At 41.2% G+C, this 25,096-nt stretch overlaps 1 protein-coding gene across 4 annotated transcripts in view; it reads left to right on the forward strand.

Moving 5' to 3' along the window:
• Window positions 1-25,096, forward strand: part of ZNF462 (zinc finger protein 462) — a 61,306-nt gene that overhangs the window by 13,129 nt on the left and 23,081 nt on the right. For 3 of the 4 annotated variants that reach the window (XM_045021151.1, XM_045021152.1, XM_045021153.1), the window contains exon 6: window positions 4,078-4,269. The exons of the other annotated variant lie outside the window; for it this stretch is intronic. In XM_045021151.1, coding sequence (XP_044877086.1) covers window positions 4,078-4,269 — 192 coding nt within the window. The remainder of the gene's footprint in view (window positions 1-4,077; window positions 4,270-25,096) is intronic. 4 annotated transcript variants of the gene reach the window in all.

Below are 25,096 nucleotides of genomic sequence, written 5' to 3' on the forward strand. Positions count from 1 at the left end.
TCCCATTAAATTCAGTGAGAGTCTTAACATTGACTTCAGAGGGAGCAGAATTAGGCCAATACTGAGCATGTCTGAAAATCCCACACTTTTGTTTCTAAAAGTGTGCTCAGTCATTCAGCTTCTAGTAATGGTGGCCAGACAAGTCTGATACTCACATGTTGATGATCTGCTGTTCTGATCTGTTTATATTTTAAATGACTCCTGAAATGAGCTGGGATTTGCATTTTGGACTGTCATGTGTTGGCTTCAATGTGCAAACTGAACTTGGAGCCAGATCCTCAGCTGGTTTAGACTGGCATAGCTCCATTGATGGAAATGGAGCTTATGCTGACTTGCACAAGTTGAGGCGTGAAGTATTTTATAGACCTTTGACCTGTTGTATAGAATATGAACACTCAACCAACATGCTTGTGATAGTTGGGAATTGGGAAAGTGATACAGGGGAGGGAAAGGATCACAGCAAAATATTGCACCGGTGACTGTCTAAAGGTACACAAAGATCTAAAGGAGACACAAGATCATTCAGAGACTGATCTTGATTTTCTGGCCTCAGCCATGTGACATATTTCTGCATTAAAAAGGTTCTCACAGGTCTGGGGTCAATATCTACTTACTCCTTTGGCTACGGTTACAGCTTCCTTTTAATTTAAAAAAAAAAAGGCAAATTAAATCACATGCAGATAAGTACTGACTGTCAACCAAAACAAACCACCACTCAGTAATCTAGCTAATTACTAAAACCCAACGGTGTTAGACATCTGTCAGTAACTACATCTCTGAACCTCCAGGGATTGCTGATCACATGGTCACATCTTGGTCTCATAGCATTTCCTTCTGCCTGTTCTGCAGTGGCACAATTAATAAAATACAATTGGTTGTAGTCCACTAACAAGAAGTTAATCTTTCCTGTTAAATTCAAATAGATCAAAATTAACCTTGGATGAAGGGCAGCCAGGAGTCGGCTATAAGTTTTGCTGCTGCTCTGCATTCTGTTTCCTATATTGATTGCAGATTTCACACTTGCGTACCTTATCTTCAGCGACAGCATTCATGTCAGGCCCTGTTCTTACACCTCTCAGGATACGACTAGGCACTGTGAATTAGTTTTAACGTTTCTGACCTCACGCTGTGTGGTATTATGGGATGGTGTCCTTTGTACAGAATCCCATTTTAAGCAGCTACTTCAGTTTGTATAGTCCCAATAAGTTTTCATGTGTGGAGGTGTCTGGGTGCTTTTTGTTGGCCACCCATTTAGAATCAATCTCTCAAGCTGTTGTACGGTTGGGCTATTTTGTATTTCTTGTTTGAGCTTGTCAAAATTTTGTTTAAAAATGTGTAAGTGAGCCATATTTCCTCCAAACTCCTTTTTCTGTAGATTCTTGATTTTGCTATATATAGGTGATCTTGAAACCATGTCTGCTCTGAGAAACTCCCTACAGGGCCTGTATCTCACATTATGCAGGTACTTTTGGAATTTCGTGGTCACTTTCTGGAGTGTAGGTGGCGCTTTGTACAATGGTTTGTGTAATAGAGTTTCCAAAGTTTCATGGTCTATTTCTGCCTCAATCAGTGTCTACCAAATAGACATTCATGAAACCGAATAATTGCTAGCCTTTTTTTCAATCTAAACATAGCTCTGTTGTGTTTATTCAGTCCTCTGGAAACATAAGTAATCACCTTCCGGGAAGGCTACCCCCTAACCCATGTGAGTTTGAATCAACCAAGATCTTAGACTCTTTCTAATCTCAAAATATTCCAGTTTCAGCGCTTCCATGACAAATTTTTTTTTTTAATTCCCAAAACTTTTTCTCTCCCTGATCAGACCTGTGCTAATCTGAACAAATTTAGAAGTGAATTTGCTTAGATACGTTAGCCTGCTCCTTATTCTAGGTCTTTCCATTTGTACAGTTAGTTGCCTCCATCTTTCTGGCTCTAGTCAAACTCCGTTTGTCACAGAGTACGTACTTTACGTTCACTCCTATCTGGTATTCGTTCCTGTTCAATGTAATGTTCTTTCTTTTGGCATGTTACGGAATGTTATGTGGTGCCTCTCATTGTGGTGTTGTCTTCACCCCAAATCAGCAGATTGTTAAACCATTACTTCCACCCAATCCACATTCTAAATAATCTGGATCATGATGCTTTGGTACATCTCAGGATCTGAGACAGTCCCAGAGGGATATCATTTAAATATATATATCTGCAAAATGGGGAGCTGAAGATAGATCTTTGTAGTTTTTCTATTGTCAGATCTACCAAAAGTCTTGCCTTGCATCCAAAACTGAAAGTACTCTTACATTTTGAAGTCCTAGATCCAACCACCTCAGCTGTTCTCATAGAGTAGTGCTTATGTTTGAAACCTTATTCAAATCTTCTTGATCCATAACAGTACTTAACTTGTTTGAGTTCCTTATGATGTCCTTAATGTTAATAAAGTCAGTCGGTGCCTGTATTTATTCAATAACATCTAATTTTACCATATCACGAAGCTCATCCTTCTTGCTCACTGTATTTTGGACAGCATGCTAGTATCTATGTCAATGGGATGCATTATATCCTTAATGCATCCTGTCTCACTAAGCAACCAATCATATTCTGGAAGAATTATATTTGCATATTGTCTGTAAATGTGCTTTACACCTTTTTATTAATCAGCATTTGCAGATGGGACCACATGGGAATTCTTGTTCCACTACTTCGTACTCTGAGTGGTCTGTCCTCCAGATACACCAGTATGGGCTTGCCAGGTGGTCTTATTTTGTGTCTTACACTAAAGAAGCTTAGTTGTTGTTGTTGTTGTTGTTTTTTAATTTTAGCACAGGGTGGTCACTAACCTTTTCACGTATGCTTGCTGTGATTATGTTGCACTGAGCTCCAGTATATATTTTCAAATTCTCTTTTTTTGTTTATTTCCATGTCACAAACCCAATCTGTTAGAGAATCTTATTTTCTAAATTTATGAAGAGATCCCCCACTCAAAATAATTGTTTCTGCATCTTCATTATCAAAGCTTTGTCCTCCAGCTAATATTCATAAATATTTTACACTTATTTTTGTTTTGTTTTTTTGTGGTTTTGTTTTTAACCCATGCTTACTCGGTGTGGTGCTTTGTTCTCCCTTCCAGATAAGAGCGATACTTGCATATGTAACACCACAACCCTCGTGTTGGACAACTTTGCTTTGTGTTCCAATTGCCTCTGCACTTACTGCAAACAAATCTGGTCTCTGCAATTAGTTTATCCTTGTATTCCGTCTTTATGACTTGGAATGTACTTAGAATTACAAGCACTTCTGTTCTTTCACTTCTTCTTAATGCTTTCCATAACACAGTTTTTGCTAGCCTTGCAAATATCCACTTTTCCTAGTATTGTCATGTCCATTTCTTGTAATAACCTTACCTTGATCTGGTTATCACTTATACCACAAATAATTCATGCGACTTAGCTTTGTTACGTGATGACCAATGATCTTGCCTGGCAGCTGGTTTCATGTAAGGTAAATGTACCTTTCCCAAATTGCCTGGATTGGCGTATTCTTGAAGATTTTGAAGGATTTTGGCTAGCATCTTGTTAATGCCCTTCATGTTCCTTCAGTAATGCTTCTGGACCTGCTACATGTAGCAGTATGGAGGATTCTACCCTCTTCAATTACTGTGAAAGGCCTCTTGCTTCCAAGAAAATTTGAAAGTCCCGTACCCACCTCTTCCAGCTGTCTTTCAGCTTCAGGGTTCAATCAGCTCCATTTCACCAAAGATTGTTTTCTTCCAACACCATGCAACAAAGTTGTGATGCACGGGAGTGCTGATGAGAGACTGGCCTTTATTTGCTGGCCTCTAGTCATGTGGCAAGGGGGCCAGGGTTTCAAAAGGGCAATATCTTTGTCATATGGCAGGTGTCACTATCCATAGACTCCAGTACTGACTGTTCCAACAGGAAAACTGAATAGCTGGTTTTCTTTGGAACCAGTCTTGCACCAGATGAGTCAATGGGAGTTTTGCCATTGAGTTCAGTAGGAGAAGGATGGGGCCCCATTATTTCTTTTGTGAGCTGATGACTTGCCTGTATTTCGCTCACCCAGGTGAACATGCCTACAAATGCTCCTCCTGCTCATTTTCCACCATGACAATCAGCCAGCTGAAAGAGCACTCCTTGAAAGTGCATGGGAAAGCACTGACACTACCAAGACCCCGCATTGTCAGCCTTGTAGCCTCACTCGCCCAACACGCCTCCAAGAACCACACTCCTGCTGAAGAAGTGGAGGACTCTAATGGTAAGAGGTGCCTCAGAGCAAGAACCTAACTGTCTAAAGTGCTGTTTACCCACCCACCCACAGCCTGCCCCAACGGCAGTTTCTATGGTCACTTTGTAAAGGAAAATCTGAAGTTGCTTCTAAAATAAGAATAAATTTGTTTGATGTGATCTACAGAAGAACCTCACTAATTCATGCTCCTCTAACTTATCCAGCCCGTAACTGATACTCAGGGTATGTCAGGGTGTCTTCATTTCTCAGCAAAGTTTTATGGGGGAGATTTTTAAAGCCACAATTAGATTCTCAACTCCCACTGAGAATCAGTGGGAACAGGATATCTAACTCTCTATCTGTGCCTCTGAAAATCTCCCCCTAAAAGCTACAGGGTGTATAGAAAAGAAGTCCAAAATATTGGCTGTATCAGGATGGTGGGTAAAGATGGTGAGTGAAGTAGAAGAGACATTATTTTCCCACCCTCCTGCCTCCCTTAAGCCCGTTGTAAAAGCAGCGTGCTGCTCAGGGCTCTGGGAATTTTGGTCAGTGTGCTTGAATAGAGCAGATGCAGAACTGGAGTATGGATGCTATATATGACACAGACGCTAGCAAGCTTACAGGGAGAGAATGCAGCTGCAGGGTCAAGCTCCACATCTTGAACCCCCAGGCTGGCAAGGGAGTTGGTACTTAGGCAAGAAACTACTATGGTTCCCAAGTGAGCCATATTGACAAGGAAAAAAGATGCACAAGGAGCTGGGCAGAAATCCCAGCTCTCTGGTGATCTTCAAAGGTTGTCTGGGATTTCCTCAGATCAGATTTTCCATGGAAGAGTTAGAAAGGAAGGAATGGAATATTCTGAATATTCCATAGAATGGTCTGACTATTTGGGTTTGTTTTGTTGAAACAAAAAGTTTCATTTCTAAGGGGGAATGGGGAAGAATGAAAGAGGACTAAACCCAGAGGCAGAAACCCCAAAAGACTAAAATAGAAACTAAATTTTTCAGAGAGAACTTGTAAGGATGTGAACAGCACAAACATGTTCCAAAAAGGCTGTTTTTCTTTTTTCAAAAACACCTTTTCAATGATACAGTTTTGACCAGCCCCGTTCAGATCCCTTCCTGTCACAGGATGGTGTCTGGAACTAGGCAGGGAATACTGACTGAGCTTCTACTGATATCATTTTTGCTAATACTCACTAGTCCAGTGAATAAAGTATCTCTGGTGTGCATTATTGCGTTTTTAAAAAGTATTTCTCTGACTCTTCAGATTTCAAAACTCAGCCATTATCAATGGCTCTACCAATCTTTAATGTTAATTAGCAAGGTTCTACTAATGATGAAGGTATTAAGAGATGCGTAGAGACAATGTTATGGGCTTTGGAAGGATGATGCATTTGCTTTCTGTTGCTCACACTCAGAGCTCCAAGTCATGATTACAGGAGCAAGGCATGAATTACAATTATTCTTTGTAGCCTGTTATGTTTTCAATATTGTAGTATTTTTATTTTGAAAGAGGAGTACATATTAGTTAAAGGGTTCTGGTTTAAAAAGTTTTAGGTACACTGAAACTCACTCATTATCATAGGAGGTCTCTGTTAAACAGTCCAGATTTGTATTGTGACCAGAGGCCAAGACACAATTTGTCCCAAATAGCTTGATTGTCTTTAAACTAGGTTAATAGTTAAATGACTTTGAAAATAATAAAAGCCACCAGCAGCCAATTAGAAGAGCACAGGTGAAGTAATAATCATATGAACATTCTCAGCATCGCTTGGGAAAGGAATAATATGCTTTAAGTAATTTTCTTGACATTGCAGAGTTGGTTACAGACCAAATTCATGATCACTATGCTTTGGATATGGTTTGTTTTGGATTTTTAGAAGTGGCTGAATAGAGTTCCATGTAACTCAGACCTGTAAGCTGCAGGTGATACGTGGAATAGATAAATGATTGGTCAGAATAATGGAAAGCAGGCAGTCCATGTGCAAGACGCTATTATGCCCCACTGGGGGAAGTATTAAGTGGGGTTCGCACAATACAGAGTAGTTGGACCTCCACTGTTCTAACATATATAAATAACCTTCCACTGGGCTGGCTATAATCTAGTTAATTTGCTGATGACACAAAATTGGATCAGTACGAGGGTACATCGCAAACATGGATACTGTATCAAATGAATTTGGACTTGTTTCATGAATCAGTAGCTATATGGCAACAAAGTACATTTGAAAGCATATAAATCAGGCCCAGTTACTCTGCACGTGCATTGAAATGAATGGAACAGAACTAGAGCAGGATGGCTTGAAAGAGACGTGGGAATGGAAAATGTGGAGCCTGAAAGAGTAAATTAAAGAAGGGGGAGGTAGGAGGGGTGCACAACCAAAATAGCGAAATGCACATTTGACACAGCCTTGCTGAAATAAAATGGTTCTGTGACGAGCGCCCAGTAGAAATTTTGCTTCCAGTTCAGGCAGAAGCTGTTTCCCAAAGCACCACTTTTAAAGGTCCAAAGAAACACATTTAGGCTTATACATGCATTCCAAGGCAGGAAGGAATTTAAATCTGTATGACTCATTTATTTTAGCTTTTTCTTGGGAGCAATGAGCACAGCTTTACAGTGTATGTCCTGGAGCTGGGAAGTTTGAGTGAGAGTAGACTTCTAGGTCACTCTCGGTGGTCCGGTCCTTGTTGGCTGTGCCATCAGTAAAAAGAAGTTCCAGTGCTGGTATAAACTGGTCCAGGTCAGCAGTGAGCAGTGGTTTGGAGGTCTGTGGTGAAATGAACAGATGAACTGTGGTGGTGGTGAGGCTGAGGCCTAACCAGGCATAGAGCCATAACTGCCCTCTCAATTCCTAGAGGTGTAGGCCTTGCAGGTCAGCATTGAGTCTTATTAATGAGACAACATGGGAAGCTGATCCTATTTGTACCATACCTGGGTTGTGGAAGGGGGTCTTCTACATGTGCACAGTGTTTCTGGTATAGAAGGTGACTGTCACCATGATATCAGGTGCTCCTTAAATGGGAATCGGCCAGCTGAAAGAGCACTCCTTGAAAGTGCATGGGAAAGCACTGACACTACCAAGACCCCGCATTGTCAGCCTTGTAGCCTCACTCTGTAAGGACAGAATCCCCCCCCCCCCCCAAAAAAAACCTATTTATTATTTAGGAAGTTTTAACAGCTTGCCATGTAAATATCAGAGACAAAACAATACTCATTGCAATGCTGAGCTTTTGTTTAGAGAAACATTATACAGCAGTATGATCATCAGAGCTCTCAATTTAACAGGGTTTTACCACGTTAGTGAGCATCTTTACACTACCCCCAACATATCAGTGACATCTCTGAATACACACATTGACCTGACTAGGCATGTCTGTCTAATGTTAATATTTAAAAAAAAAAATTGGACAGGAAGCACCAAATTCTTTCAACAAACAAAAATGAAATTCCTGTGTAAATATTGTACATTAAAGTGCAGTCTTGTGTGTAGCATAATCACTGTATTATGTTGCTGTTTTAAACAATTTTATTTAACCTTTTTATTACTGACCTTGGCACAAAAAGCGGGAATGTGCTAATAAAGTTTGCGGATGACACAAAGCTGGGAGGTATTGCTAACACAGAGAAGGACCGGGATATCATACAGGAAGATCTGGATGACCTTGTAAACTGGAGTAATAGTAATAGGATGAAATTTAATAGTGAAAAGTGCAAGGTCATGCATTTAGGGATTAATAACAAGAATTTTAGTTATAAATTGGGGACACATCAGTTGGAAGTAAGAGGAGGAGAAGGACCTTGGAGTATTGGTTGATCAGAGGATGACTATGAGCCGCCAATGTGATATGGCCGTTAAAGCTAATGCAGTTTTAGGATGCATCAGGCGAGGTATTTCCAGCCAAGATAAGGAGGTGTTAGTACCGTTATACAAGGCACTGGTGAGACCTCATCTGGAGTACTGTGTGCAGTTCTGGTCTCCCATGTTTAAGAAGGATGAATTCAAACTGGAACAGGTTCAGAGATGGGCTACTAGGATGATCCGAGGAATGGAAAACCTGTCTTATGAAAGGAGACTCGAAGAGCTTGGCTTGTTTAGCCTAACCAAAAGAAGGTTGAGGGGGGATATGATTGCTCTTTATAAATATATCAGAGGGATTAATATCAGGGAGGGAGAGGAATTATTTAAGCTTAGTACCAATGTGGACACAAGAACAAATGGGTATAAACTGGACACCAGGAAGTTTAGACTTGAAATTAGACGAAGGTTTCTAACCATTAGAGGAGTGAAGTTCTGGAACAGCCTTCCAAGGGGAGTAGTGGGAGCAAAAGACATATCTGACTTCAAGACTAAGCTTGATAAGTTTATGGAAGGGATGGTATGATGGGATAGCCTAATTTTGGCAATTGATCTTCGATTATCAGCAGGTAAGTATGCCCAGTGGTCTGTGACGGGATGTTAGATGGGTTGGGATCTGAGTTACTATAGAGAATTCTTTCCTGGGTGTCTGGCTGGTGAGTCTTGCCCACATGCTCAGGGTTTAGCTGATCGCCATATTTGGGGTCGGGAAGGAATTTTCCTCCAGGGCAGATTGGCAGAGGCCCTGGAGGTTTTTCGCCTTCCTCTATAGCATGGGGCATGGGTCACTTGCTGGAGGATTCTCTGCAGCTTGAGGTCTTCAAACCACAATTTGAGGACTTCAATAACTCAGACATAGGTTAGGGCTTTGTTACAGGAGTGAATGGGTGAGATTCTGTGGCTTGCGTTGTGCGGGAGGTCAGACTAGATGATCATAATGGTCCCTTCTGACCTTAAAGTCTATAAATCTATGAGTCTATGTAATAATAATCCAGATAAAGGGCCAAATCCACAGCTGTGACACTACTGAGCGTCAGTGGAGCTACGCTGCTTTACACCGTTCCTTCTGGTTGTTTTGAATTAGAAAGTCGGCTCCTGGATAGTGACTGGCATGCTTGTAAAATCATGACATCACAAGAATAAGGAGACTCAAAACTAAGCATTTGAGAGTTTGGATTTTTGTTTTTGTGTTTTGTCAAACCGTTTTTTTTGTGTTTGGTGAGTTTCTTCAAACCTCTCTTTCACTTCCAAGTCTAAGGAGCACTTTGGAGAAAGGACGTCTTTGGCTCTGTTTCTAGTAAGGCAACCCACACTAGTTTGTTACAGCAGCACAAACTCTTCATGTAGACGTACCACTCTGGTGCAAAGTGGGGCTTTACATCTGTGCAGCTTAATCCAGTAATACACAGAAGTTGCACTGGTGTACCTATAACAAGTGCAAATTTCCTTACTGTAGGCAGGGCCTGAGTTATAGATTAATTACCCCTTCTTTCAGGGTGAGAGGTCAGACTACACATGTTCTGAGATCCTCCAGCAAAACTAGGGAAAGCCTGATTGGACTTTCCAAGGCAGTACTACACCCTGCTCCATCCCTTTTAAAGATGGGAGGAAGCATAAATCTTTCAGTTTGCCTGCAAGTAGTTACACTAGGCCGGGGCTTAAGTGTTTGCAGGACTGAGCCTCAAAATCCTAGATGCCTTCATTCTCCCCAAGGGAAGCTTCTGAGACCTGTAAATTGAGCTGTCTTCCATGCAAGTTCCAGTCCTAAACAAATATCTTTTGAAGTTGAAGGCAATGTTACTTCATTTTAAAAAGGAGAGAGACAGAAGTACACGAATGGGTCCTATAACATTTAAAACATTTTTAAAAAATACCCATCAGCTTAATAAATGGGTTGGCATAATAATTTTATTGTTATTTCATGCACATTGTACTTAAAAGCTAAGTTATCATGGCTGCTCACCCATGCTCACTTTGAGTAATACTTATTTTTTTTGAATAGCCTGATTGGGTTTTCGTGGGACGGCAGAGAAAGATACTACTCTATATAAGTAAGGTTGGCAGAGTCTGGAGATACCCTTTGAAAGCAATACAATGCACTTTATGCATGCTCCTGCGACTCAGTGGCCATCCCCTTCCCTCCATGCATGCCAAGAAAAATATTTGCCCATCATAAATACAGGCACACATTACAGAACACATACAGAGTCAGTAATGTTCAAAACAGAAGCTTTTTTGAGTTTTACTTTATAGTACGCATCAGTGTGATCACTTTTTTTTTTTAGCAGCAACTCAAAACAGACCCAACACCTCAGTGTCAAAAATCAAAAGCAGATGCAATGATAATTAAATTCACTAAGTAGCAGTATCTGAGCTCCATCATTGTCCAAAGCACCCAATCCCATGTATTCCAGCTCTTCTTGAACTTTATTTTCCCTTTGATAAAGGCCATTGCCTCGTCTGGAGACTGAAATATAAAGACGTGTCTGTCTTGATTCACCGGAGCCTGGCTGGGCACAGAACTGCTCAACTGAGTCCCCTCTTTTAAGCTGTTGTCTGAAAGGTGCAAATCCATTTTTTTTCACCTTCCCATCCCCTTTTCAGAAGTGATGCTGCATAGTCAGGAAAAATACCTATCTCATGCTCTTTGACAGCTGAAATCCCCTTGGGCTCAGAGGGCCTTCCAAATATTTATTAGAGCGAGTTGATGTGGCAGCAGAACCACACAAGAAGCCTGGGTGAGGAGAGGGGTTCTCAGAAGACCAGCAAGACAAGAACAGATCCATTGAGTTGCACATAGCTAGTGATCCACGTTTCCCACAAAAAACAACTACAGCTTGTCCAGGCAGATCCTTCAGCAACTTCAGCTGCCCCTTGATTTTTTGTGTAGGCCTTAGTTTCTAGCTCATCTTTTATCTTAGGTGCAGTGTTGTCCTCCTTCAAAGTGTTTTAATAGCCTCCTATCCAGAGGTCTCTAAATCTTTCATTCCTAAGGCCAGTCGTTTAATTTTCACTTCAGTTATTTCTCTAATTTTATTTGTTTGTTTGTCTTGCTAGTAGCAGCTAGTGTTTTTTGGATGTCATGCAGTCTTTTTTTATATAAGGATTCCATACTTGTAGTCTATTACATTGTTAAGTTTCAGAAGACTGATATCAGAGTACGTTTCATAGGAACATTGTTGCTGTGGGAACATGGAAGTATCCTTTTTGCTGCATGGGCCTCACAGTTTTTGAAAGAAACCCTTTGAAGTTGGCAGTCCTTTATTTGGCTTCCGTTTGATTGGGAAGGCACAGAACCAGTGAGGACAAAAGTGCAAGTTCAAACAAAGCTTAAGGCATAATTGCTTAAATTGCAAGGCGAGTTGGATGTGCAACTGCACAGAATATCTTTGGTGATCAGATAACATGGTGTGATGAACATGCTATTAAAACAAGTGGATGTCTCCATGTGCACATGCACAGTCACATTTGATAGGTATATGCACATTTGATACTGAACTCTTAGGGTTATTTTGTGTATATTTGTGCTGATTTCAGTGAAAGTGCGAGTCAGAACAGTTACTGCCCTTGCACAGTAAAAGACTCAGTTGTTACTAAATTAGGTCCAGTTAAAGAAAGCACTTAAGCATGTCCTTAACTTTACAGACACACAGTGGGCATATTGAACTCTAGGAAAGTACTTACAGTGCATGAAGTTAAGCATATGCATAATTCTTTGCTCAGGTCCTTAATTTTGCTGGTTTAGTGTTGGACTTTTTTTCATCTAAAAAACCACTTTGGGTTTGATTACTACTCTCCTAAAATGTATCCTTTTTAAAGCAAAACACTTTGCATTTATTTAGAGTAGAGAAACTCCTAAAATGGAGACTTGCTTATGATTTTTCTTTTCTTTTTGTCTTTGCATTATTACAACTTAAAGATGTCCAGATAGACTTAAAACAACAAAGCAAAAACTTTGAAGGCTGAAATAAATAAAAATATTTCTTTTCTTAATGGTTTCTTACAAAGCTCTGGTCTTACATCAAATGTTTACTACAAAGTCAGAAACCACAGAAGATAGTGGTTTAGTGGCTTGATTAAGATGGACAGACCTTAACTATAGTTCTGATTAAGGGCACTGCTGCAGTGTACAACTCCTTTATACATTCTTATATTTTATACCCAACCCAAAATTTGAATGAAAAAATGTGTGGCTAATGTATTGCATTATGAAAGGAAGTTAGCCTGGAGACTTAAATGAATTTTTTTCAGGGTGGTGACATGTAAAATTGTATATGCAAGCCTGAGGTGGTCATAGGAAGCTATTTCCCCAATAAAATTGGTTGAGGGTTTTTTTGTTTGTTTGTTTTGTTTTTTTAATTATTTTTAAACTCTGTGGTTCACTTTAAGCCAGCAAGTGCATTTTGACAGTATTATACAGATTTGTAAAGTACACAAGAGGGACACATCTTAATCACCTTTCAGAGGGTGAGAGAGAGAGAGAAGCTGAAGGGAAAAAAGTAGTCAAAAGGTATGGAGAATGACAGTGATTGCTTAAAAATAAAACACTTCGCTTTCACTATCACTTAAAAAAAACAAACAAACCAGCCTGAAAATAGCAAAGGTGCAGCTTCCAAAATCATTCGGCATTGGTCTAACTTTGCTACCATTGAAGTTAATGAGCGTTTGCTCTGAGGAGCTGCCACACTCTCTCAATCCTTCCTGTGTTTGATGATGGCCCAAAATGCAGTACAAATGATGCCAGTGCTAGAATTCTGATTAGAGCAAAGCCTTTGTATCTATTTGGTTGCCTGAGGTCGCACGGGAAGGAGTGGCTCCAGTATGTCATCCCCCTGTGTTCAGACTAGGGTGCCAGCTTTGTAATATTTAAAAACCGGACACTTCAGCAGGAGTGCCAGCACCTCCTGAGGCTGCGCCTCTTCCCTTCCAAGGCCCCACCTCTTCTCCCAAGCCCCCAACCCCATTTGCGCCTCTTCCCTCTCCACTCCCAGTTGCTCGCTGCTTTTCCCCTCTTCATAGAATATCGGGGTTGGAAGGGATCTCAGGAGGTATCTAGTCCAACCCCCTGCTCAAAGCAGGACCAATTCCCAACTAAACCATCCCAGCCAGGGCTTTGTCAAGCCTGACCTTAAAAACCTCTAAGGAAGGAGATTCCACCACCTCCCTAGGTAACCCCATTCCAGTGCTTCACCACCCTACTAGTGAAAAGGTTTTTTCTAATATCCAACCTAAACCTCCTCCACTGCAACTTGAGACCATTACTCCTTGTTCTCTTATCTGCCGCCACTGAGAACAGCCGAGCTCCATCCTCTTTGGAACTCCCTTTCAACTACCTGAAAGCAGCTATCAAATCCCCCCCTCACTCTTCTCTTCTGCAGACTAAACAATCCCAGTTCCCTCAGCCTCTCCTCGTAAGTCATGTGTTCCAGCCCCCTAATCATTTTTGTTGCCCTCCGCTGGACTCTTTCCAATTTTTCCACATCCTTCTTGTAGTGTGGGGCCCAAAACTGGACACACTACTCCAGATGAGGCCTCACCAATGTCGAATAGAGGGGAATGATCACGTCCCTCCATCTGCTGGCAATGCCCCTACTTATACAGCCCAATATGCCATTAGCCTTCTTGGCAACAAGGGCACACTGCTGACTCATATCCAGTTTCTCGTCCACTGTAACCCCTAGGTCCTTTTCTGCAGAACTGCTGCCTAGTCACTCGGTCCCCAGCCTGTAGCGGTGCCTGGGATTCTTCTGTCCTAAGTGCAGGACTCTGCACTTGTCCTTGTTGAACCTTATCAGGTTTCTTTTGGCCCAATTCTCCTTCCCCTGTTTCTCTCCCCCCTTCTCTCAGGTTGGGAGGGACTCAACTGTGGAGCTGGGACATGGAGCTGTAGCCGCCCGACGCAGGTGGGCGGTGACCTGGCTGAGTAGGGGCTGGCACGGGTTATGACCGGGTGCCTCCCCGCCTTCTCCGCCTGCATTAACCAGACTTTTGGTGTCTGGTCAGTAGATCTGACCAGACACTGTCAGGTCCCCTTTTTGACTGGAAAGTCCAGTCGAAAAGCAGACACCTGGCCACCTTAGTTAAGGCCCTTCATTATTGCTGCTTTGCACTGCTCTAGCACCTTCCATCAAAGGATCTCGAAGAGCTTTGTAAAGGACCGTCAGCTCTATGTCCATTTGATGTGTGAGGACATAGGTGCACAGAGGTTCATATCAACATTTTTGCACCTGGGTGCCTAAAGTTTTGGCACCTACATACTTATTTAGGCATCTGAATATGTAGTTTGATTCTTCAAGTGTCAGTGAGATTTTAGCACCAAAATGTGGCACTTGTGTTTGAAAATATTGACCAAAGTGGCTTGACTAAGGTTGCTCAGACAACTTCCTGTTCCTCTTTCTGGTTTTAGAATTGCACCCAGGCCAATTGCAGGGGCTGGACATCAGGCCAATCAGTGTGGCTGGACACTAGGCCAGTTGGTGGAGCTGGACATTGGCTCCAATCAGGAGCTTCGTGGGCAGAGTTCTGCCAGTCCCCTCCCATGCTGGTTCTGGAGAGCTGTCGGGTGGCAGTCATGGTCTGGGTGCTGCTTGGGGACTTGTGGGCCCAAATTCAAGACCCATGATCCTTCACACCCTGCCCCGGTGTCCACTATTAATCTTGATATTCTCCAGAGCAAGTTTAGTCATGGTAACAGGAGTTGCCAGACTGGATCGGACTGGGTGGCCAGCTAATCCAGAGGAAGGTGCAAGAAACCATGTAACGGACAGTTAAGGAATAAGGGAGGGATAGCTCAGTGGTTTGAGCATTGGCGTGCTAAACTCAGGGTTGTGAGTTCAATCCTTGAGGGGGCTGCTTAGAGATCTGGGGCAAAAATCAGTACTTGGTCCTGCTAGTGAAGGCAGGGGGCTGGACTCAATGACCTTTCAAAGTCCCTTCCAGCTCTAGGAGATAGGATATCTCCATTTATTTATTTATAACCTGCTCTTGGGGGAAGTTTCTTTCTAACACCCAATAGTTAGACACTATCTTAAGCCTTGAAGCACAGGGCTTAAATGTAGAAATGCAGTTCAGTTACTGCAGTTTGTATATATACACACACAAACATGCACACAGATCCAGAATAATAAAGAAACATTTAAATACTTTGTGTTTGATGATCATAGAATATCAGGGTTGGAAGGGACCACATGTAGTCCAACCCCTGGCTCAAAGCAGGACTAATCCCCAGACAGATTTTTGCCCTAGATGGCCCCCTCAAGGATTGAACTCACAATCCTGGGTTTAAGCAGGCTAATGCTCAAACCACTGAGCTATCCCTCCCCCAAATGATCATGCTTATTAAACAGGAAGGGAATTGCAGAGCAGACTAAAATAAGTCTGAGATGATTACAAGTTCATAAGACACACCTCAGCCCGTTACACTTGGAATGAGGAATGAATGGTGGATGGAAATTTACATAAATTAAGAAACTAACTATTATTGATCACGCCCAATCGTTGAATGGTTAAATCTATATCTCACTAGATCTACCTAGTGTCTAACCTCTCTGCTTTGCTTTCTCCATCTAGTCCTAAGTGTCACAATTCATCCCTTATATAACTTCATTTGCCACACTGGAGCTGCACCATGAATGCAATTGGTCAAGAGATTAGAAATAAATGGACAACTTTTATTTTAAAATCTTTGGAGATAGTGTGTGTATTGAGATCTGACATTTGAAATACAAATAAGTTTTGTTTATTTCTAAGTCCTACCAATGTTTAGACTGTGGAATTTTTATCAGTTGAATAACAAACTGTGTAAACACATGGTTGAAACCTGACCTACGTATTGAACTGTTAAGCCAGAACATCCAGGTGGCAGCATACTCCCAGCCTACTGCAGTGCTCATACTTTAAACAGCAGTCTCTGACTAAACAGAGATGCCACACTCTCAAGCAGGTAATTCAAATATGTAAAGTTATTCAGCATGCATCAATCCTATATAATGAGGAAAATCACAGTGAAGAAAACCCCATTCTATGCTAGAATTCCTCTCTGGCCTGACAAATACTAAGTAGGGAGCATGTTGCAGAAAAACGATTGGAATAACCTGAGTTTTAAAGAATGGAAATGTGCTTGGCATAAAATAATAATAAACAATTTTTTGAAGTAAAGTTGAAGGATAATAAGCTAAAAATAAAACCAAGAAAGCAGCTTGGGAGAGGGGGAGGGATAAAGAAGCAACAGAATTAATGGCCCTGGACTGAATGAATACACAGAGAGCAGTGTCCTTTCCTACCTAGAATTGATCATTCCAAAGCAGCACTTTTGTAGAGCAGCATAGGGATGCAGATAGTGCTGCTGGCCATGTTGTACCTACTCTGTGGATAAATAGAGGCCTTGAGTGCCAATGTTAATAGAAATTCCTGGCAGTACAGGAAACTTTAGAATAGGAGGGGACAGGAAGCTCTTTGGTTGGTCCCCTCCCTGCAGATAAAAATAATATGGTGCAACTTCTTCCTCCAATTACTTTTCTCTCTTCTGAAATGTTTATAGTTCCCATTGCTTTTCCTTGTAATTGATTATATAGTGTATTATTACTACTGTATACCTGATCCTGTGCCCAGTGAAAAATCAATTGGAGAACTCCCATAGACTTCAATGGGGAGCAGTATGGGTCCCTCGCTGTGTTAAATAATTTTACCTTCTGAGTTTCACCTTCTAAATTCCTTTTGTTATTTTCCTCTCCTTAGATTAAGTGCATGTCCTTTCTAAGTGATTTTGACACTAGCACAAGGAGTTGTGCAACATCTATCCCCTCTTTGTTGCGTTCAGAATTACGTGTGTGTCTATAACTCAAAAGAAAAGAGGAGATTAAAAGTTACAAAGGAGCATGGATATAGTCTCTCCAGCCTTTTTATTTGAACAACTAAGATCCTACAGTCTGTGTATCTTTCTGGTTGCCCTCTGCTGTACCTTCTATACATCTATAATATCCTTTTTAATGTTAAAAAAATGTCCGAAACTCATCAAACCGTTCCAAATGTGGTCTTGATACACAGTGCTGGAATAACTTCCTCCTGTGCATGTTCAGTTCTCCCTTTTATGTATGTATGTATGTATTTATTTATTTATTTTTTAAATGCATCCTCAAATGTCAATTGTTTTTCTCTGCTGCATAAAGCAGTTTGTGGCAGGTTTTTGTTTTCATCCCCTCAGATCTTTCTTCTGGTTATTTCTTGGCAATGCCTAAATGTTGAGGGCCTGATTGTCATTTACACCAGGGCCACTTCAGTGTTGTTCTATCAGTGTAAAGGGGCCCCTTTGTGTAAATGAGAATTAAGCCCAAAAAACCCGGTCATATTAAATTTCCTTGCACTCTCAGTATTTTCCACAAGCACCCATGCTTCAAGTCTGTGTTGAATCCTCAGTCTTCTCACCCTCTTCCTCCCCCACTATGTTTCATCTTCAGAGTGTTTCACTCTCCCACATATTCCTGCTTCAGGTCAGTGATGTGCGGCATCAAGTGAACAAACGTGTGTCATCTTAGTGATCCCTGTGGAACTCCACTTCCCCACCCTCCCACTTCTCATGCTGTTGCTGCTACATGAGTAGAATATCCTCTCACCTCTGCCTAAGCTGATACTTGGAGTCTGGTTGATTTTCAGTGGGATTCATATTTTGAAATTACAAAGACTCTTTTCAAAATCCCACCTTAACGTACTTTTACTTGCTCAGTGTCTGGTATCGCATCTTGACTTGGTTTCTTCCTTAGAGAAGAAACCATTTGCTTGTATTTTTTCTTCCTCAAAAAAAATCTGACTGTTCCTTATTACAGTCTTCCCTTTGTGAATAACATTCTAGGGCTTCCCCGTTATAGGCTCTCCAATATGCCCCCAATGCTGAAGTTGCTGTTCCTGTTCTGTATTGTCTTGGATCTTTCCATGGTATCCCATTTGCTTCTTGATCTAGTTCATCATCCCATTTTTGCCCAAAGAGACTTTTAAATACATGTTGAAGTGTCCCAATCTCTCGCACTTTCTTTGTTCAAAACTCTGGAGCTGTATAAGAGGGTCTCCAACTGCCGATTTCTTATTTTATTTCATTCCTCAACCCTCTACAAGAAGATGATCAGTGACTTTGTAGTTTCTGTTCTGGTATGAATTTTACGGGGAAATAATGTCTTTATTTTTATCCGTCTCTCTCTCTTTGGTCATTGATCTATCTCTTGCTATCACTTAGAGGCTGGAGTACTCTTCTTCCTCATGTACTCAGTCTATTACATCTCTTATGCAATATTCTATTCTCCATCTCTGGCCCAGATTCTGGAAGCACTGAAGCATATTTTTAATGTTAGACACGTGTAGCCCACTGACTTCAGTGTCTGAAAGACTGGGGCACTCATTTGTATTTTATTTTTAGTTTAATTGTGTGATCTTCCTACTGCTTCTCTGTGCCTGATACTTAAACATTTTGCATTTGTATCTCTTAGCCTAAACTGGTGTTTGCTCTGATGTGTTTGTGTCGATTGACAGATTTTGTATGTTAGACTTCTGTATGATATTTCAACTTGATTTTCTTGGATTTTCAAGTAAATAATAATATCCTGGGATGAAAGATTAGATTTATTTTTCCTTCCTCAAAAATATTCTATTTTTTCCTTTTATTAAATTAAAAAAACCCATTTTTATGCACGTTGGCGCACACATATTAATTTGCCCAAGACTGGCTATGGAAACTTGGGAATTTTCATTCTTATCTAGTATTTACGGCACTTTTTAAATATTTTTTCCTAGTATTTCTCTAGTTTTTCCACAATTCCATAGTATATGTATGAACCTGTTGTTTTCTCTATTGCATCTCTTCCACTTGCTTATTTCAGATATGCTTAATTTCTTTTGGAATAAAGAAATCCTGTTGTACCTTACATATTATATTTATTGTTAATATGTTGTGTTAATACAAAAGAGTTTTCTCATTCTCTCGAGTTACGGAAGTCCAGGTGTTTCCCCATAGACCATAATTTTTAACAAACTCTGTAAACAGTTAATGCCATTGTGTATGGCTGTACACACCAGGTATGGTACCATCAGCCAACCATGTGTTGCTCTTTCCAGTGTAAAAAGCAGTAACCAGTCACAACACTGTTGTTTTTCTGTGTTGCTAGGACCTCCTAACTGGGATGGCCAATCTTACTCCTTCCTTTCATAGGCCTCTTTAATAGGGCATCCAGTATGCACTGGCCAAAGTGTTGCTGAAATGATCTGATTGCATATCCTCCGGACACTTTGAGCCAACTTTTCGAAAGTGCCTGAGTTACACTTAAAGCCAATGAGATTTAAGCTCCAAAGTGACTTAGGTGCTTTTGAAAATTTTATCCTCCAATGGTTAGGAAATGTGGTAGGCATCGATGCACAAATATAGTTAACACATGGCTGTGTTGAATATCCTCACAGCAACTCTTCTCCATCCCACCCTCCAACTTGTGCTGCATATAACCAGCTCAGATGATCACTTCACCATGTATTACGAGCACATTGCTTCTGAAAATCCCATCTATAAGTAAACAATCTGTGCTGACCTAACTGCTCCCTTTGAAGTCAATAGTAAAACTTCCATTGATTTCACTGAGAACAGAATTAGGTCAATGGTGAGCACTTCTGAATATCCCCTCCTATAATATAGGCAGGAACTGAGTTATCTGCTAGTCTTATGGCACTGTCTCTGCAGTTGGCCTATTGGAAAATCTTACAGGTTACATTTCAAGTCACAATATTTCTACTGTACCCGTTGTTCTTCCAAGGTTTGTTGTCTCAGTTACTCCAATTCTTCCTTAATTGGAGTGGCTACTGCTGCTCTTCTTTTATGTCTGAACATTCTATATTTTATCTCAAACTTTTGAAGTGGGATAGTATATCCTGTATGTCCTTTGTGTAAAAATCGTTGTTAAAAGCAAATCTCTTTGGTGTTTGTTTGAATATTTGACTATTTTGCCCCGGTTGATTTGTTGCTTGCCAGTCACATTTCGGTGCAGTTTCTGAGATATGTGTACAGAAGTGTCCCATGTTTTCTTTGTCATGTTAGCCATTCTCATATTTTGGAGTTGTTTTTTTTAAATGTGCTAGTTTTTCTTATTACATGCTCAGCCCTCGTTCGTGGTTGTTTTTCCTTTTATGAATCTTCTAGGGCCTCTCTTTTGGCTTTCTGTATTCTGTATTTAATATAATTTTCTAACTGCTCCCTGTCTGCTGAATGTCTTTCTTTTTCTTGCTGGGCTTTGATGCAAACTTGAGATACCCTTTTTCTTTACTTTCTTCAAACCTGGATTGCAGGACGCTCTGTCTACTCTGGGCTGAGATTGCAAATGCCTTTTGGGAGTTTGCCCAACCCAACTTCTCCTCTGGGTGCAACAAAAGGCTGGCGTGTAATTTGCATCATTAGTGGGGTCCTACCAAATTCATGGTCCATTTTGGTCAATTTCATGGCCAAAGATTTTTTAAAAGTCAATTTCATGATTTCAGCTATTTAAATCTGAAATTTCACAGGGTTGAAATTGTAGGGGTCCTGACCCAAAAAGGAATTGTGAGGAAATGGGGGTCGCGGTACTGCTCCCCTTATTTCTGCGCAGCTGCCAGCGGCGCTGCCTTCAAAGCTGGGCACCTGGAGAGCAGCTGCTGGCCGGGAGCCCAGCTCTGAACTGCCACCAGCAGCAGTGCAGAAGTAAGGATGGCATGGTATGGCATTGCCACCCTTCTGCGCTGCTGCCTGCAGAGCTGGGCCCTCAGTCAGCAGCCGCCGCTCTCCGGCTGCCCAGCTCTGAAGGCAGGAACGCAGAAGTAAGGATGGCACGGTATGTATTGCATGGTAAACCACCCTTGCTTCTGTGCTGCGGCTGGTGGGGCTCTGCCTTCAGAGCTGGGCGCCTGGCCAACAGCTGCTGATCTCTGGCTGCCTGGCAATACTGCAACCCCCCCGCCCCCCCAAGTACCTTTGTGACCTCTCCCCCCCCCCCAAAAAAACCTCCTTTTGGACCCCCAATTTGAGAAACGCTGGTCTCCCCCATGAAATCTGTATAGTATAGGGTAAAAACGCACACAAGACCAGATTTCATGGCCTGTGACGCGTTTTTCATGGCCATGAATTTGGTAGGGCCCTAGTCATTAGTTAATAGAACCACCTGCCTATTTTCCTTATATCCAGGTCTTTTTGTCTTGCCTTGTTATTATTTAACATTAATATTGTGGTAGTGCTTGGAGGCCTCAATCATGTTGGGACCCTGTTGTGCTAGGTGCTGTACAGACATCTAGAGAGAGACAATCCTTGCCCCCAAGTGTAACTCCGGGTGCTTCTAGACACCTCTCCCCCCAATTCCATGGGAGTTAAACAAGTGCTTAAATCCATTGCTGACCAGGGATGGACTTTATTACTCACACACATCAATGTTTTGCTGAGTTGGGGCTATACTACCCCTTCTCCTTTGCATTGAATTGCCATTCTTTTGCTCAGAATAAAGAACCTACCCAGTCATTATTGCACTATACCACCGTTTTTTGTTTTTTTTACCCCTAACTTGGCTTTTACCTACAGACAGTGCTTGCTGTACTATGCACTAAAGGCTTGATCCAAGCCCACTGAAGTCTATTATGAGGCTTTCCATTAACTTCAGTGGGCTTTAAATCAGGTACTAAGGGCTTGGTCCAGAGCAGTGGTCTTCAACCTGTGGTCCATGGACCCATGGGGGTGTCCAGACTGTCTCTAAGGGGTCTACAGAAGGTTGTCATTACCATAGAACAGTGGTTTCAACCGGAGGTCCATGGACCCCAGACTATGTCTAAGATTTTCAAAGGGGGTCTGCACCTCCATTCAACATTTATAGGGGTACACAAATGAAAAGGTTGAAAACCAGTGGTCTAGAGCTCATTGAAGTCAATGGAAAGACTCTGTTCCATTCAGTGGCCTTTTGGACTGGGCCCTTGGTGTTCTTGGTAGAATCGTGTCTGTAAACATTCCACCTTTGAACTAGAATATTACATAGTCTGGCAAACTGCTTCTCAGAATCAACAGAAGCCACATATACACATTAATCCTAGTTGTTTTCCTTCAGGAGGAGCTAAATCTTGCACTGCTTAAGGAATCTGAGAGAATTAAAGCATACTGTCAAAGGAAGAGGAGTGAAATATCCATGCAGAGCTGTAGGCATAAATGTTAACATTGTTTAAATGTGAGCATATAATCACAAACTCCAGCGGTGTGTGGATAACTTATTTTCTGTAAATATTAAAGTGCTGATCAAGTGTAGAATATTTTCATCAGAAGAGCTATAAACCAAAAATAGAAAACAAATGAACACAAATCCAAGTTGAATGAAGAAAATTCAAATGTAAATGCACATTATGTTCCTTTCGGGTATTTCCCATGATAGGAAAGTTGATCTTTGGTTCACCTTTTTCCTCCTGTGGGTTTATAAGAGTGCCTCTTTATTTCTGCAGGTTTCACAGAGCAGATTCCACATAAATATGTAAATACCAGAGTTTAAGGCTTCTTCTCTTTCTTTTGTTTGTTTGTTTGTTTTTTAAATGAGACAGCTGGAGTAATATGCAGCAGACTCTAGGGAGAAGGAAAATATGTGAAATAAAATAAAGTATAATGGATCTTCCAAAAAACCCACTTCTGGTTAAAAGATTAGCCAAATTTTTACCAATGGATAATATTCAAAACATTGATGGGTGAAAATGAGGGCCAGATTCTCAGCTGCTATAAATACGCCCAGTTCCATTGGAGTGGATGAAGATGCACCTGTTTATTTCTGCTTAGGATCTGGCCCAGAATGCTGAAGATGTGATGGAAATTGTCAGTCTCCTTGTTGCTAAGTAATGGATCAACAAGGTTTTGTTCAGTGATTTACAGGAGGCCTGAATGGCGCGCACACAACTGCCTGCTGTGACATCAAAATTATTAGGATGCCAGGTCCTTGTATGGGAGGCTATGTCTAGCTGGGACGTTAGAACGGTTGGGTCAAATAACCCAGACGTTAGTCGCTTCCCCCCTTTGAAAGAAAGTATACGATGAACTCTTCTGACTTACTGGCCAAAAGCAATGCAGAGGAGCACGTTGCCAGCTCTCTCTCTAAGGGAGTAATGGCTTTTAGAGAAGGCTGCTTCAGCTCTGAGCTTGCTAGGCCTGTGCTAATGTGGAGGGAATAGGGGACTGTTTCGAACAAAAGGAAAACAAACCTTAAGATTTGGGGGTGGGGGGGCACTGTAAACCACTAATGAAATGGTAAACTTGCTACAGAAAGAATGAATGCACAGATGCTAAATGCAGCATTCTGATCAGGGCTGGGTTCATGAGACTTGGATAGAAGAATGTAGGAGAGAACTTAATGCATTTTACCAGGATCCTTTATGTCTAGTCTTTGTCCTCACTCTACACCTGGTGATAAACCAAGGGAGGCGTGAGACATTATTTAACTCTTCTCCCTGTTTTGTTTTTTGCCTTGTTTTGTTTATCATTTCTAAAGCCTGTATATTCCCCTTTTTGGCAGGGAGAAAGCAAGCAAGCGTTGTACTCTTTTGAAGACAGGTGGGGAGAAGTCCCCACAGTGAGTGCTGTGCAGTGCTGCTTGCCTTTTGTTTGTCTTTACTAATTGGTTAGAAGGGATGGTATTAAGTTCCATCGAGTGGGGTGTTAGAGAATTCCTACGTATCCTGCCTCAGGGAATTATACTTTGGAAAATTAAGTCTCCATCAAAGCAGGAGGTGGTTTGTACAGTTTGTAGTCCCTCTTCTTCTTTCTTTTCTTTTCTTTTCTTTTCTTTTCTTTTTTTGAAAAGCTTAAGAAAAGAGCCTTTTGTTTTCTTTTCAGGAAAGTTACACTGAAATTCATCTGTGCTGTATTCATCTGCCTTCATTCGTGCCATTCATGGGCAGCTGTCGGTTATATAGGACAAAGCTGCTGAATTCCAAACCTCCACATTCAAAACAGTGTATTGGGAAAGGTTCAAGACCTTTTTTTTTTTTATGTTGGGAGGAAGGAATACTGGTTTTCAGTTTGTGTTCTGAGGTTTTTCCCTCCTCTTCTTCTTCCCCCCATGCCCCATCAATCTCATTTCTCTGTCATGATATTTTAAGGGCATTTAAAATGCTCTCGGACTCCTTGAGACTTGTCTGTCTGACGTCGATGTTTTTGTCACTGTAGCCAAACTTCAAAAATATCTTTCAAAGAAACCTGATTGGGAAATCTCTTTAGTGGGATTTAGGATGAAATACCCTTTTTAATATTGTCTCACTTTTAAACATCAGCCACTGGAGAATATATCTGATTTTTATATTTTAAAATTAAAATCATTTCAAATTTTAGGATGTGACTAGTTAGATATTATAGTGACTGCTCCATACTGGAACACTTTGTTTTAGCTAGCTTTGCAAGGGGTTTCTCCAATAATTCCATGAATTTTAGGGGAAATAACTGTAAATGCTTTTTAAAAAAATAGGTTACTCGTAAACATCAGGGGCTAGATCCTCAGCTGGTGTAAATTAGCAGAACTCAGTGGGAATGCACCAGTTCACACCAGCTGAAAATCTGTTTTAGATTGTGCATCAAATATCAAAGCAGCAAAGAGTCCTGTGGCACCTTATAGACTAACAGACGTATTGGAGCATGAGCTTTCGTGGGTGAATACCCACTTCGTCGGATGCGTGTAGTGGGATATTGCCACAGTACTCTTTGCTGCTTTTACAGATCCAGACTAACACGGCTCCCCCTCTGATACTTGACATCAAATATAGACGAATGCTCACAGTATGTTAACCTGCCTCTATTTCACAGTTTACAGATTTCTTGCCACTAGGCTCCTTTTTATACTGCCCCATTTTGAAGCCTCTCACTTGATAATTAAAAATAATGATTTCAGTCAACTGCCTTTAATTGTAAAATATAAACTAGATTTGAGATGATAGAGATGAACAATTACCATGCTTCCCTCCACACCACTTCTGAAAGAAGTGTCTAAGATT

Source organism: Mauremys mutica, chromosome 6 (assembly GCF_020497125.1).
Source record: "Mauremys mutica isolate MM-2020 ecotype Southern chromosome 6, ASM2049712v1, whole genome shotgun sequence".
NCBI classification, from domain to species: Eukaryota; Metazoa; Chordata; order Testudines; family Geoemydidae; genus Mauremys; species Mauremys mutica.